The sequence below is a fragment of the Henckelia pumila genome, chromosome 3 (assembly GCF_033568475.1).
Source record: "Henckelia pumila isolate YLH828 chromosome 3, ASM3356847v2, whole genome shotgun sequence".
Classification (NCBI taxonomy): Eukaryota; Viridiplantae; Streptophyta; class Magnoliopsida; order Lamiales; family Gesneriaceae; genus Henckelia; species Henckelia pumila.
In genome coordinates, this window is record NC_133122.1 from 157,478,811 (window position 1) to 157,491,890 (window position 13,080).

Genomic DNA, 13,080 nt, shown 5'->3' on the forward strand with positions numbered 1-13,080 from the left:
TCTTGAAGGAATTGTTCAATGGATGCTTGAAGGACTGTTGAGTTGTGTGTTTTGAAATGGCCTCGGAATAGTTCTATTTATAGCGTTGAACTCAGTGGAGATCGGAGCTTCTGATCCATCTTCGGAGCTTCCGATCGTCTTCAAATTCAAATTCAAATTTTTCGACGCTGTGTAGAGATCGGAACTTCCAAACTGTACATCGGAGCTTCCGATCGGCTGCAATAAATACATTGTCGGGAAAAAGTCTCTGGACAAGATCCTGTCATCTTCGTCGGAGATCGGAACTTCCGATCTGGGAACGGAGCTTCCGAACGTGTGCCTTCGCAGCTTTCGAACTGCATCCAAAGAATAAACAATTGCTGGAAAATGATCGGAACTTCCGATCTGCAATCAGAGCTTCCGAACAGGCCATCACAGGTTCCGAACTAGCTTCCGAAGATTAAATAATGGAAAATATTCATCGGAGCTTCCGAACTGACTTCGGAGCCTTTCGTACAACTTTTAATTTGTTTCCGAAATGGTTTCCAAATTGCACAATATTTTCTCCAATATTTTGTACTTGCAATTAATTTTATTTTCTAATCTCTGCAAATTTCTCACTTGAAACATTAGTAATAATTAACCTAGTTTTGCAATCATCAAAACATAATTTTTTAGATATGTTAATACATTAAAAACATTAATCTCACAACATGAGATTTGTATGCGTTTAAGGCGTAACAATTTTGTTACTATTTTTTTTAATAATTGTTTTATAAAAAAACTATTTACAAACTTATATTTCTAAATAAGAAGACAATCTTCAAACTAAAAACATATAAGTGCATAACAAGATCATTGTATATGTTAATGATTAAATTTTATTATCATAAAATTCTAAATATTGTACGCAATAAATAAGATCGAATTTTTTTTTTGACGAAATGTATATTTAATGCACAACTCAATTTCACATCAAAAGTTATAATTAACATAAGAAAATCCTGCATTTTCGCAAATTGCATCTCCTATTTTGCATTTCTTTTGATAGGATTATTTTGCATATTTGTTATAATAAAATTATTATAAAAATGAATTAATCATACATAATTATGTGACATAAGTCCATAATTAATTTCAGTATAGGCTGAAGCCAAATAAACATTTAGCCCAATAAGTAATAAAATTATTAATAAAATTTAGAGTAAAATTTATTTTGGTACACGAACTATTGATAAAATGTCAAATTGGTACATGAACTATTGAAAATGACTTAATTGATACACGATCCAACTAAAAATTCGATTTTATCCTTTGTAAAATTGCTTTTAAGTCTAATTATTTTTACTACATTCAACTAGTGCATATTTTATGTTAAAGTAATTTTTATTTATTAAAAGTGTAAAAACAAATTTATATTAACTTTAAAATTATAATAAATAAGTATCTTACTATTTTTATAATATATTTATATTTATCATTAATAAATTATTTATTCAAATATAATATAATTTTAAAATATTAATAAATATATAATAAAATGATATATTTTCTATCTATATTAAATAATTATCCACTTTTGTTTTGAAAAAAAATGATATAAAAATTATATTTTAATAAATCACGCTCAATAAATAAATCTACATGACTAAAATATATTTAATACCGATAAAAATATAACAAAATAAATATTTATTTATTTATGTTTATCACGAGTAAAAAATACAAACTTACAAATTATTAAATCAAGTGTAAAAAATTTTGGTCATTAGAACCACGTAAATCGAGATAATAATTACGATTTTTTCTATTAGATTTTTTTTTCATAATATAAATCTTTAAAGTTGAACATTTTTTTTCAATTTCCAACATAAAAATACTAGATTTTGAAAAAATAAAATGGTGATTATGTATTTTTCAATAGTTTAAAAACAAGATCAACGGGCTCTGGTTATATATATATATATTTTATTATAATTTCATCAATATATTATAATATTTGTTGTTGTATAATTTTACTTGAGAATTATTTATCATGATATAATTTTAAATAAATATGATATTTTTAAAAATAATCAATAAATAAATTTGAAAATAAAATTATGTACCTAATCAAATTTTATTAATATTAATTGGACTTAATAGCAATTTAGATTAAGGGTAAACTTGACCTTTTAATTTGATCATGTACCAATTAAACCATTTACAATAGTTCATGTACCAATTTGACATTTTAGCAATAATTCGTATACCATAATGAATATTACTCATAAAATTTATTTAAAATATTACTTCGGACCGGACCGGGATGGGTTGGCAGTCCCGTCGGGAAGATGATTTATTCCCGATCTCTCTCTCGATATTAATCCGGATGGGTAAAATCCCAAAAATTCGGGTCTGGAAAACATCATGTCGGGATTTTTTCAGGACGAGATTCGGGAAGGGTTGGCATTTTCATAATTTTTTCTAGCCCTAGTTTGGATACAAAAGTTGTAGCTTAAAAAAAAAAGCGTTCAAATAAGCTCAAGCTTTTTAAATGCTTTTATTTTATTTTATTTTATTTTTAAAAAAAAACAGAATCAGTTTTGATGTTTGGATAAATGTTGAAAAGTACTTTTATTTAAATTTAATAATAGAATTGGAAGTAGAAGCCAAAAATTCAAAAATTCTAGATTTTTAATAGAGGTGAGCAAAATATCGGTTTAACCGACCGAACCGAATTTAATCAAAAATTCGGTTTGGTTGGATCGGTCGATCATTTTTTTTTTTCAAAATTTCGGTCAATTTGGTTTAGTCGGTTCGGTTTTAAATTTTAAAACATCGGTTAAACCGATTTAATATATATTTTTTCTAAAAAAATATTATTGGACCTCATTTTATCTTTGAATTCAGATTATTTATATTGGGTTTTAAACAATATGTCCAAAAACAAAAAAGATAACTCATTTGTTGCCCTAGCCCATCTCCAACTGCATCGTGGCGTCGTCTTCTTCTCTCAATGCGTTCCAGGAGTCTAGCCACATAAGTCATCTAACTTCTTCCTCTTTGAACCAATGGACTAAAAAAGCTATAGGTAAATCGGTTTTTGTTTTTCGAAAATAGGTAAATCGATTTTTGCTTTTCTAAAAGAGATAAATCTTCTCCATCTTCGAACCAACGGTATCTTTTTGATTTAGTTCATTATGTGGCTTATCCTCAGTGACATTATCGATTTGTGGTGCTCTCTTAATTGTGGGAAAGTCGAAGCATCAATAATTTGTCAGGAATGGATTTGAGGATTACTTTGAATTTTCAAAGTTTTTTAATTTTTTTTGATAAAAATCGGTTATTAATAATCGGTTCGGTTAATTCGGTTTTCATGCTAAAGATTGGTTGGTTTGGTTGTTCGAAAAAAGAATTCGGTCGGTTCGGTTTTGTTAATTTCGATTCGTTCGATTTGGTTTTGACCGATTGCACATCCCTAATTTTAAAAAACACTTTCACACCCATGTTTTCAAAATCGGACCGAACAGGTCGGTTCGACCGGGAGCCCGTCACTGATCCGGTTCGCAATACTCCAAAAACCATTTTAACGATTGTACCGCTCAGAACGGGTCAAAAACCGGTCGAACCGGTCTAGAACCGGCCCCAAGAACTAGTTCAACCAATTTTTCGAATATTTTTATTTTTATTTTTGAAAAAATAGTTTTTAATTTTAAAACCTTAATTTAATATTTTATATATATATATATGATTATTTAAAATTTATACTTCGTTAAAAATATTATTAGTATTATTAGAGTTCTTTTAAATCAATTTATTTATTTTTAAAAATATATAGGACTATTATTAATATTTTGAATATATTTACATAGTTATTTGTTTTTCAAACTATGATAAATATAATTTTTTGTCTACTTATATACATATTTTAGATTTTTAAATTTTTAAATATATTATTAATTATATTATTTTATATAAACAGTTTTTCGGTCTGACCGTCCGGTTAAAACGGTTCGATCGGCAGTACCATTTTTTCAAGGTAGACCGATTCGATCATCGGTCCGATTACGAAAAAATTGTTTCACACTCCATTTACAACTTTTCTAATTTTGTACTCCATCCGTCCCATTGATATTGACAAGTATGTATTTTCATATATATATTAAGAAAGTATTTGGAAAAATAAATTTTAGAAAATTATTTCTCATTTTACCCATATTTAATGAATATTTTAATAAAATAAAATAACTGTACAGATAGTTAACAATATTAATTTAGTAACTTGGTAAAAGAATATGAGAGATAACATTAAATATAGAAAGTAGACTGTATATTTGATACGGATGAACAAGAAAATTTAACCTAAATAAGTGGGACGGGTGGATTATTTTATTTTATACTTTAAACCAAGTAACATTACATGAACAGTAGAGAAGAAATCAATTGTGGCCATGTAGGGTCAATTTTTATTTTTTTTAGTGCTTCAATGAATCAATGTGGATGTCAATTGTGGCCATGTAGGGTCAATTTTTATTTTTTTTAGTGCTTCAATGAATCAATGTGGATGTTTTATTTTCTTGTTTGGGCACATGGTGTTCGATTATTTGAAAGACTTTTGGTGGTTGGTATTATTCCATTTAACTCTGTGATTAGGATGATTGAAATATAGTTAATTTTACATTTGTTTCATTATTTTTCATGAAACGTGCAGTTATGACTTTAAACACGTAAAACTATAAAAGGCTCTATTTTAGTGATGTGATTTTGATTATTTTTAACTGTGATAGAGCATATATTTTTAAAAGTGTAGATATTGGACAATCATTAATATTTTTCATTTTTTTTTTATATTTGAAAGAGATCATTGGTGATACCCCATGAGGGGGTCCATCATGTGCTTGAGTCCAATGAAGGCCTATAACCAAAGATTAAGGTTCGAGTCTCATTCTAAGGGGTAGGGCTGACCCATGAGGGAATTATAGAAGAAGGTGCATGTTGACTCCCAATGGGTGAAGGAGAGTCCCATCAAGTTGGATCTTAGACATGAGGTCTCTAAGGTAAGTCAAAGGCTTATGACACAAAGGCTTATGACAATTTGGAATGGAGATGTGAAAGAGTGTATGAAGAGCATAGAAGAAGGAAGCGGAGGAGAGGCTCGCCTAGGGTGGGCGCCCCCTAAGGCGGGCGACCCCTAGGATGGACGAGATCTAGGGTGGTAAGCTGCGAGCTTTGTAGGAGAGGCGCGTGAACTACACGCTCGTGGTCCCCCACAAAGTGTTTGTGGTCCCCTACTTTTCCTTCTATAAATACGGGTTTGCTCTTTCTTATGAATTAATTCACTTTCATTTTGAGTGGCGCCTAAGCTCCTCTTTCTCTTATTCGTTCACGTCTCTGACTTGAGCGTCGGAGGGGCTACGCCGGGACACCCTCCCGGCCCCCTCTAACTTTATTTGCTTGATTTCAGGTTCATCTCTAGACTTGAAGCTTTGGGCTTGAGTGGGATCCGGACCATCAAATTTTAGTGAGTATCACTTGGCGCCGTCTGTGGGAAATTTGAGTTGAGATGTAGAGATGGTTGGAAGGAGAGGGAGTAGAAGAGCTCACACCACCTCATCTCGCCTAGGGCCGAGGATGGAGGATCCTCCCCCTAGGAATACGGTGGGAAGTATGACCTTGGAAGAGTTGGACCAATTTATTTCTAAGGTTGTGGGAGAGGCCTTGAAGCAAAATCAGGAAATCTCGCAAGGTGAAGGTCGTTGTGGGAGAGGCCTTGAAGCAAAATCAGGAAATCTCGCAAGGTGAAGGTCGTGAGCAAGAGCGAGAGCGAGAGCAAGAGCAAGAGCTAGAGCTAGAGCAAGAATAAGAGCAAGTGCAAGTGCCAGGAACAGATGAAATGGGTCAGCGGAGTCAGGTAGGGGGAACCCTACCCCCTACGGGCATGGATAACCAAGAGAAGAAGGAAATGTGGAAGGAGATAAGGATGTTGAGACAACAACTTGGGAGCATGGGTTTAGCTGTTAAGAAAGAAAGTCCATTTTCACTCGCGATTTTGGAGGAAGAACTTCCAGCTAGTTTCAAGAAGCCAAGCGTGGGAGAATATGATGGAAGTACGGACCTGGAGGAACATATGGGAAGGTTTGATAACGCCGCCCTATTGCACCAATAATCCGATGGTGTAAAGTGTCGAGTATTCTTGAGCACGCTATTAAAGTCCGCCCAGCAATGGTTCAACATGTTGAAGCCCAGGTCCATAAGGTCTTTTGAGGATTTTTGTGTGGCCTTTATGCATCAGTTTGCTAGTAGCAAGAAGTACCAAAAGAACTAATTGAGTTTATTTGTGATGAAGCAACAGGATCAGGAAACTTTAAGGGAATTTATCCAACGCTTTAATGGTGCAGCTTTGGAAGTACCGACTGCTACTCCTGATATACTGATCAGCGCCTTTACCCAAGGGTTGAAAGGAGGTGAATTCTTCAAGTCTCTAGTTAAGAAGCCTCCATCAAGTTACGATGATCTTTTGGCACGAGCGGATAAGTATGTGAATTTATAGGATGCTCAAAGATACATGAGGACTAAATATAGGCCAGGGGTAGTACCGTGGAAGGAGCGGATAAGGGAGGCAGAAAACAAGGGGTGGGAGAAAAGGAGGATGATCGAGCTCGAGGTAAGAGACAGTTTTCACCTTATGTCCCCTTGGCTCCAAGTAAGGACAAGGTGATGGGGGTAGATGAAGGAAGAAGGAGGCAAGGAATTTCGCAAAGTGTCGATGAAGGCTCTAAGTTCCTTCCACCTACGAGGAGGGACAGAACTCCCCCAAGAATCAATCAGGAGTTTCGATCACCTCCGCGGCGAGGTCGGGGTCCTCCTTGGGTAAATCCAAGAATGGAGGCGCCGAGAAGACAAATGGAAGGTCAAGTTCCTCCTCAAGGGCTTGACCAAAGAAGGAGGGTGGATGAGGCTAATGACCCTACCAGAGGTATGATTCATATTATTTCAGGAGGCGACACCGACGGTGATTCCGGACGGGCGCGTAAAGCACATGGACGGAGGATGGAAAACTTTGAAATATCGAAAGAGTTGAATTTACCGCAAGATCCCATCATCAGTTTTGGACCCGAAGACCTTCGTGGTGTTGTGGCTCCGCATAATGATGCTTTGGTGGTCACGGTCACAATCGCAAATTATGATGTGGCAAGGATATTTGTTGACAGTGGGAGTTCAGTGAATGTGTTGTTCAAAGGGACGTTGGATCAAATGAAAATAGAAGGATTTGAATTGGATCCTATCTCAACACCATTGTATGGATTCACGGGCCATGCTATTCGACTGTTGGGCCAGATTTTCCTCCCAGTATCCATGGGAAATGACCCTAGACAGGTCATCAAGATGGTGAGCTTCACGGTGGTGGATGCTCCTTCCTCATACAATGGGATTTTGGGTCGTCCAGCTATGAAGGATTTTAGAGCTATGGCTTCTACGTATCATCAAAAGCTTAAGTTTCCCATAGGAAGAGAGGTTGGGATGTTGCGTGGGGATCATAAAGTGGCACGCCGATGTTATGAGGGAGTGGTGCATGAAGAAGGAAAAAAAACACGGGTGGAAGTTAGCATGATACGGGGGGTGGGGGGTGGGGCTATTTTAACAGTGGCTAAGAGAGAGGTTCAAACATTGGAGGAGGAGGAACCTGAAGTAGTGGAACTGGGGGCTAGCGGTGAGAAGCTTAAGATTGCTGCTGATTTGGAAACGGAGGTCAAGGAAAAACTCGTCATTTGCCTAAAGGCTAATCTTGATGTATTTTCTTGGTTAGTTCAAGAGCTTAGAGGTATAAAACCAGCGGTTATGGAGCATAAGTTAAATCTCATGTCCGGAGTTCGCCCTGTAAAGCAAAAAAAGAGGCATTTCGGACCCGACAAGGATAAAGTGATAAAAGAGGAAATAGAGGAATTTCTTAAGGCTGGGCACATTCGAGAGGTGCAATTTCCTACTTGGCTATCGAATGTTGTGTTAGTGCCCAAGAGCTCGGGTAGATGGAGGATGTGTGTGGATTTTAGGGACCTCAATAAGGCATGTCCAAAAGATTGTTATCCGTTTCCTCGAATAGATCAATTGGTGGATTTTACGGCCGGTCATCAATACTTATGCCTAATGGATTCTTATCAAAGGTACCATCAAATCCCTTTGGCTATGGAAGATCAAGATAAGGTAAGCTTTATCATTTCTGAGGGAACTTTTTGCTATGTGGTCATGCCCTTTGGGCTTAAAAATGTCGGAGCTACGTATCAGCGTTTGATGGACAAAGTGTTTTCCAAGCAAATAGGGAGAAATGTGGAGGTGTACGTGGATGATATCATGGTGAAATCAAAAGACGCAAATGGCCTCATCGATGAATTGGTAGAGACATTTTCCACCCTAAGGTCTTATGGATTGAAGTTGAATCCTCAAAAGTGTATGTTTGGAGTGAAGAGTGGAAAATTCTTTGGATATATGGTAACCGAGCATGGGATTGAGGATAATCCAGAGAAGGTTCAAGCTATACAAAATATGATGTCTCCTCGAGGTCCGAAGGAGGTCCAACAATTGACCGGGAGAATCACGGACTTTGCGCGATTCATTTCTCGGTCAGCTCATCGTAGCCTGCCTTTCTTTTGTACCTTACGAAAATCCAAGAAACTTGAATGCGGTGAGGACTGCGAGAAAGCTTTTGGAGAATTGAAGAAGTATTTTGTTGAGTTACCTCTGTTGGCTAAACCAGCGGCTGGTGAAGGATTATGGGTGTATCTATCAGCTTCGGAGGCAGCCGTGAGTTCAGTTCTTGTTAAAAACAAGGTTCAACACAAAATCCTGTTTATTATGTGTCGCATGCACTTAAAGGGGCTGAGTTGAGGTATTCGAGGTTGGAGAAGTTGGTGTTGGCATTGGTGATGACGGCAAGACGTTTGAGGCCATATTTCCTATCTCATCCTATTGTGGTGCTTACAAACAGCCCTTTGGGAAGGATTTTAACTCACCCAGACGTGTAGGGACAATTGGTGAAATGGGTTACTGAGTTGGGAGAGTATGATATACTATATGAGCCAAGAACCGCTATTAAGGCACAGGCTTTGGCCGACTTTTTAACCGAAACCGTTCATTTAGAAAATGAGGATCCATGGAAGGTGTATGTTGACGGTTCATCGTCTATTGAAGGCAATGGAATAGGGGTGGTGTTGATCTCTCTTACGGGTGAGGAAATGAAATTGGCAGTGAAATAATTTTCAAGGCATCTAATAATGAAGCTGAATACGAAGCTGTTTTAGCTGACTTCGGGCGGCTAGGAGTGTGGGAGCTGTACAGATACATGTCTTTTCCGATTCACAATTAGTAGCACAACAAATGAAGGGGCATATGATGTGAAAAATGAAAAGCTTATTGAGTATGTTCGAGAAGTGGATAGAGCAAAATAACAATTTGCGGAGGTGGTCTTCGAGCAGATATCTAGAAGGGAAAATGAGAGAGCAGATGCTTTGGCGAAGATGGATGGTTTTATGGGGAGTTGGAAAACTAGAGATGTGGTATTGCAGGTGGAGCTCGCACCTCATATGAGCTCGGTCATACCTGAACTCGCGGAGGAGGATTGGAGGGTCGTTATAATTAATTATTTGAAGGAAGGAAAGCTGCTCGACGACCCTAGAGAAGCTCGAAGGTTGAAGTTAAAGAGTTCAAGATATGTATTTGTTGGAAAACGGTGTTCAGATCAATTAAGAATTGATACCCGGTGCAGCGGAAGTTTAAAATTTTATTTTTATTATATGGAACGATTCCATATATGGGTATCAAAACTCTTACGATTAAATTTGTTCAAGTAAAAATAAAACACAGTTAAATTTTTACCTCGTCAAGCAAAGGCTTGATCGTGGACTCCAACAGAATTTAATCTGCTCTTCTTGTAAATCCCGGGAACCGATGACAGTCACGATCTAACTCCGGAATTAGGTCCACGAACGAAAAACAGAAACCCTCTGATTGACTGCACTAGAAATCAATCAGAATTTTTACGTAGAGAATAAACAGATATGATCTGTTAATTCGATTTGTAATTTTTCACAAAAATCACAAGTCGAATTTTCTCCAAAAGGGACAGAGGATTTCGAAAAACCCCTTGAAAATTCTGGAGTGTATTTTTGAAAATTGCAATATACAATGTGTCTAATTTTCGAACCCAACACCTTTATTTATAGATAATTTCTAGTTATAATTGTATCAGGACTCTAACTCCTTAAAGCCCACAATCCATAACTTAAGCCCAACAAGCCAAGCCTGTTGTTATAGAAATTAATATAAAATTCATCGTGACTCCGATTGATAAACTGATTTCACCAATGTGCACAGAAACCATTTCTGCATCTTTTAGAGTCAAGATAATTTTTCTGAATCCGAATTCAGTGATTTCCAAAAATGTCCATCCCTATGTCATTTTAGGAAATCCCACTCCCTTTAGTTAAGAAGTCCAACTTCTCTTTCATTAAATTTAACTCTTTAAATTTAACTATCTCTACGGGGTTTTAGTAATCCATTACTTGTGTAACCCTCAATGGTTCAGGAATACAGCTAGCCGTGGGCTCACAACTCCTTGTGACTCGGAACAACAATTTTCGACTTACCCATCGAATCATGGTAAGAGCGCCTAGCAACATCGCCCCATGATTCCCTAGGTATTACTGATAGTGCCTGCAAGAACCAGTAGATTTTGGTTAGCGTACAGTACGGTCCCTTCATCCATATATCCCGATCGAATCAACAACCATTGGTATATCGAGAGTCGTTCGAGATTCGATAACTATGCATTACATCTTGGAAATCAAATAGTGACATCGCATGTGTTACTAGGAAAACCCATTAACCTAAAACACATCATGTACTCTGGCCAGAGATTCGTCACACTAATATCTCCTCAGATCGCATAGGATATCCACACTCGCAAGTATGTGGTGAATCCTTGACAACAAAGCATCGACTCCTATATGTGTCGTAACTGTACCCAATCCCGACACCTGATGAGCCCAATAGAGTCGGTAAACGAGTCAAAGTACAGTACTAGCATATAGAGTTTCAATGATGTTTCAAGTAATAAGGACTAATGGTGTACAACCAAAACCACGGACTTTATCCACTCGATAAGTGATAACCACTTGGAAAGTCCGAATAGGGTAGTTCGATCATTCATCATATGAATATCCATTTGCATGCTTTGAACATCTCTATGTTCCATACCAATGAAACGTGGTACTCGGCATTGCAAATGCTAGTCTCAATCTCGAGCGATCCTTATCCTTATTTGTGGACGGCTCAATTGACTAGGAACAGTTTAGAATATACAGTGACTATAAGATGTGTTTCATGATAGCCATCCCCATGTGCTACCACATCTTACATACACTATAGTATATTCAAGGTCTTTATCAAAACAACAATAGTATATCATAATATAACAATATGAAGAAAGATAAAGTCAATGCCATTATAAAAGTGTAATTTATATTAAACAAAAGATTATTTTACATAGAGTCATAAAAGCCCTTAGCCACAAGTTGGCTAACCGGGCACCCACTCTTTCAGTATTGATTGAGGAAGTGCTATATAGGAGGTCATTCACAGGACCTCTCCTTCGATGTTTAAGTTATCAAGAGGCTGATTATGTACTTAGAGAAGTACATGAAGGGTGTTGTGGGAATCATATGGGAGCCCATGCTTTGGCAAGAAAGGTCTTGTTGGGGGGATATTGTTGGCCTAACATCTTGGGAAGTTCCCAAGAGTTGGTCACATCATGTGATAGTTGCCAACGACATGATCAATTGCAACATCGATCTGCGGAGCTGATGAAATCCATCGTCTCTTCTTGTCCTTTTGATCAATGGGGTATGGACATTGTGGGTCATTTTCTCGTAGACCCTGCTCAGAAGAAGTTTTTATTGGTGGAAGTTGATTATTTCTCGAAGTGGGTAGAAGCTGAGCCTTTGGCTAGGATCACTGAATGAGATGTGTTGAAATTTTTGTTGAAGAATATAGTGTGTCGGTATGGGGTACCTAGGAGGCTGATATCCGATAATGGGAGAGAATTTCAAGGAGCTAAGGTTCAAGCGTGGTGTAAGGAGATGAAAATTCAGCAAGCTTTCACATCTGTGGCTTACCCTCAAAGTAATGGGCGATTGGAGGTGACAAATGTATCATTGGTGCAAGGCTTAAAGACTAGACTTGGGAAAGCAAAAGGGAATTGGGTAGATGAGTTTCCAAGTGTCTTGTGGGCATATCGAACTACACCTAGAGAAGGAACCAAGGAAACTCCCTTCAGCTTGGTTTATGGTAATGAAGCGGTGTTGCCGGTGGAAATCGGGATGGAATCAGCTAGGGTCATGTTTTATGATGAAGATAATGGAGAAAGGAGATTTACTGATTTGGATTTGGTGGAAGAGAAGAGGGAGGCTACAACAATTCGGTTGGAAGCTTACAAAAATCGTATGACTCAAGCTTATAACCATCGAGTTGTCCAGAGAAACTTTCAAGTGGGTGATTTGATCTTAAAAAAGGTGCAAGAGGAGCAAAGAGGGAAATTGAACCCGAAGTGGGATGGTCCTTTTAAAGTCATTGAAAAGCTTAGCTCGGGATCCTACTACTTGGAGGATACACATGGCAAAGCTTTGAAGAGGCCCTGGAACGCCTATCATCTTAGAAAATATTATCCTTAATTTACCTACTGATGTATCTCGTTTTGAATTATCGCTTTTGCAAGCATTTCAAGTTCAATGAAATCAATTTCTCGTTTTGAAGTAATATATGTTGTTCTGTTATAAAAATGAATGGTGCTTTGCATGGGTTCCTAGATTATGTGAACTCTAAGTATATGTAGTCCGAAGCATGAAATCTTATTTTTCCTACTAAGGTCATAACCTAGTAGAGGAGTTTGAGGGTGTGAGGTTGAAAATCATATTTTTCCTACTAAGGTCATAACCTAGTAGAGGAGTTTGAGGGCTGGAGGTTGAAAATCATATTTTTCCTACTTAGGTGGGTTGGAGGTTGAAATTCATATTTTTCCTATTAAGGTTATAACCTAGTAGAGGGGCTTGAGGGTTGGAGGTTGAAAAT

The 13,080-nt window shown here is 37.1% G+C and overlaps 1 protein-coding gene across 1 annotated transcript; it reads left to right on the forward strand.

Moving 5' to 3' along the window:
• The first annotated feature begins 9,473 nt into the window (after positions 1–9,473).
• Positions 9,474–11,975, forward strand: LOC140889822 (uncharacterized). Its single transcript, XM_073297551.1, has 2 exons — positions 9,474–9,685; positions 11,618–11,975. Exons 1-2 carry the CDS (start codon positions 9,474–9,476, stop codon positions 11,973–11,975), a joined length of 570 nt encoding a protein of 189 aa, XP_073153652.1.
• The last annotated feature ends 1,105 nt before the right edge of the window (positions 11,976–13,080 follow it).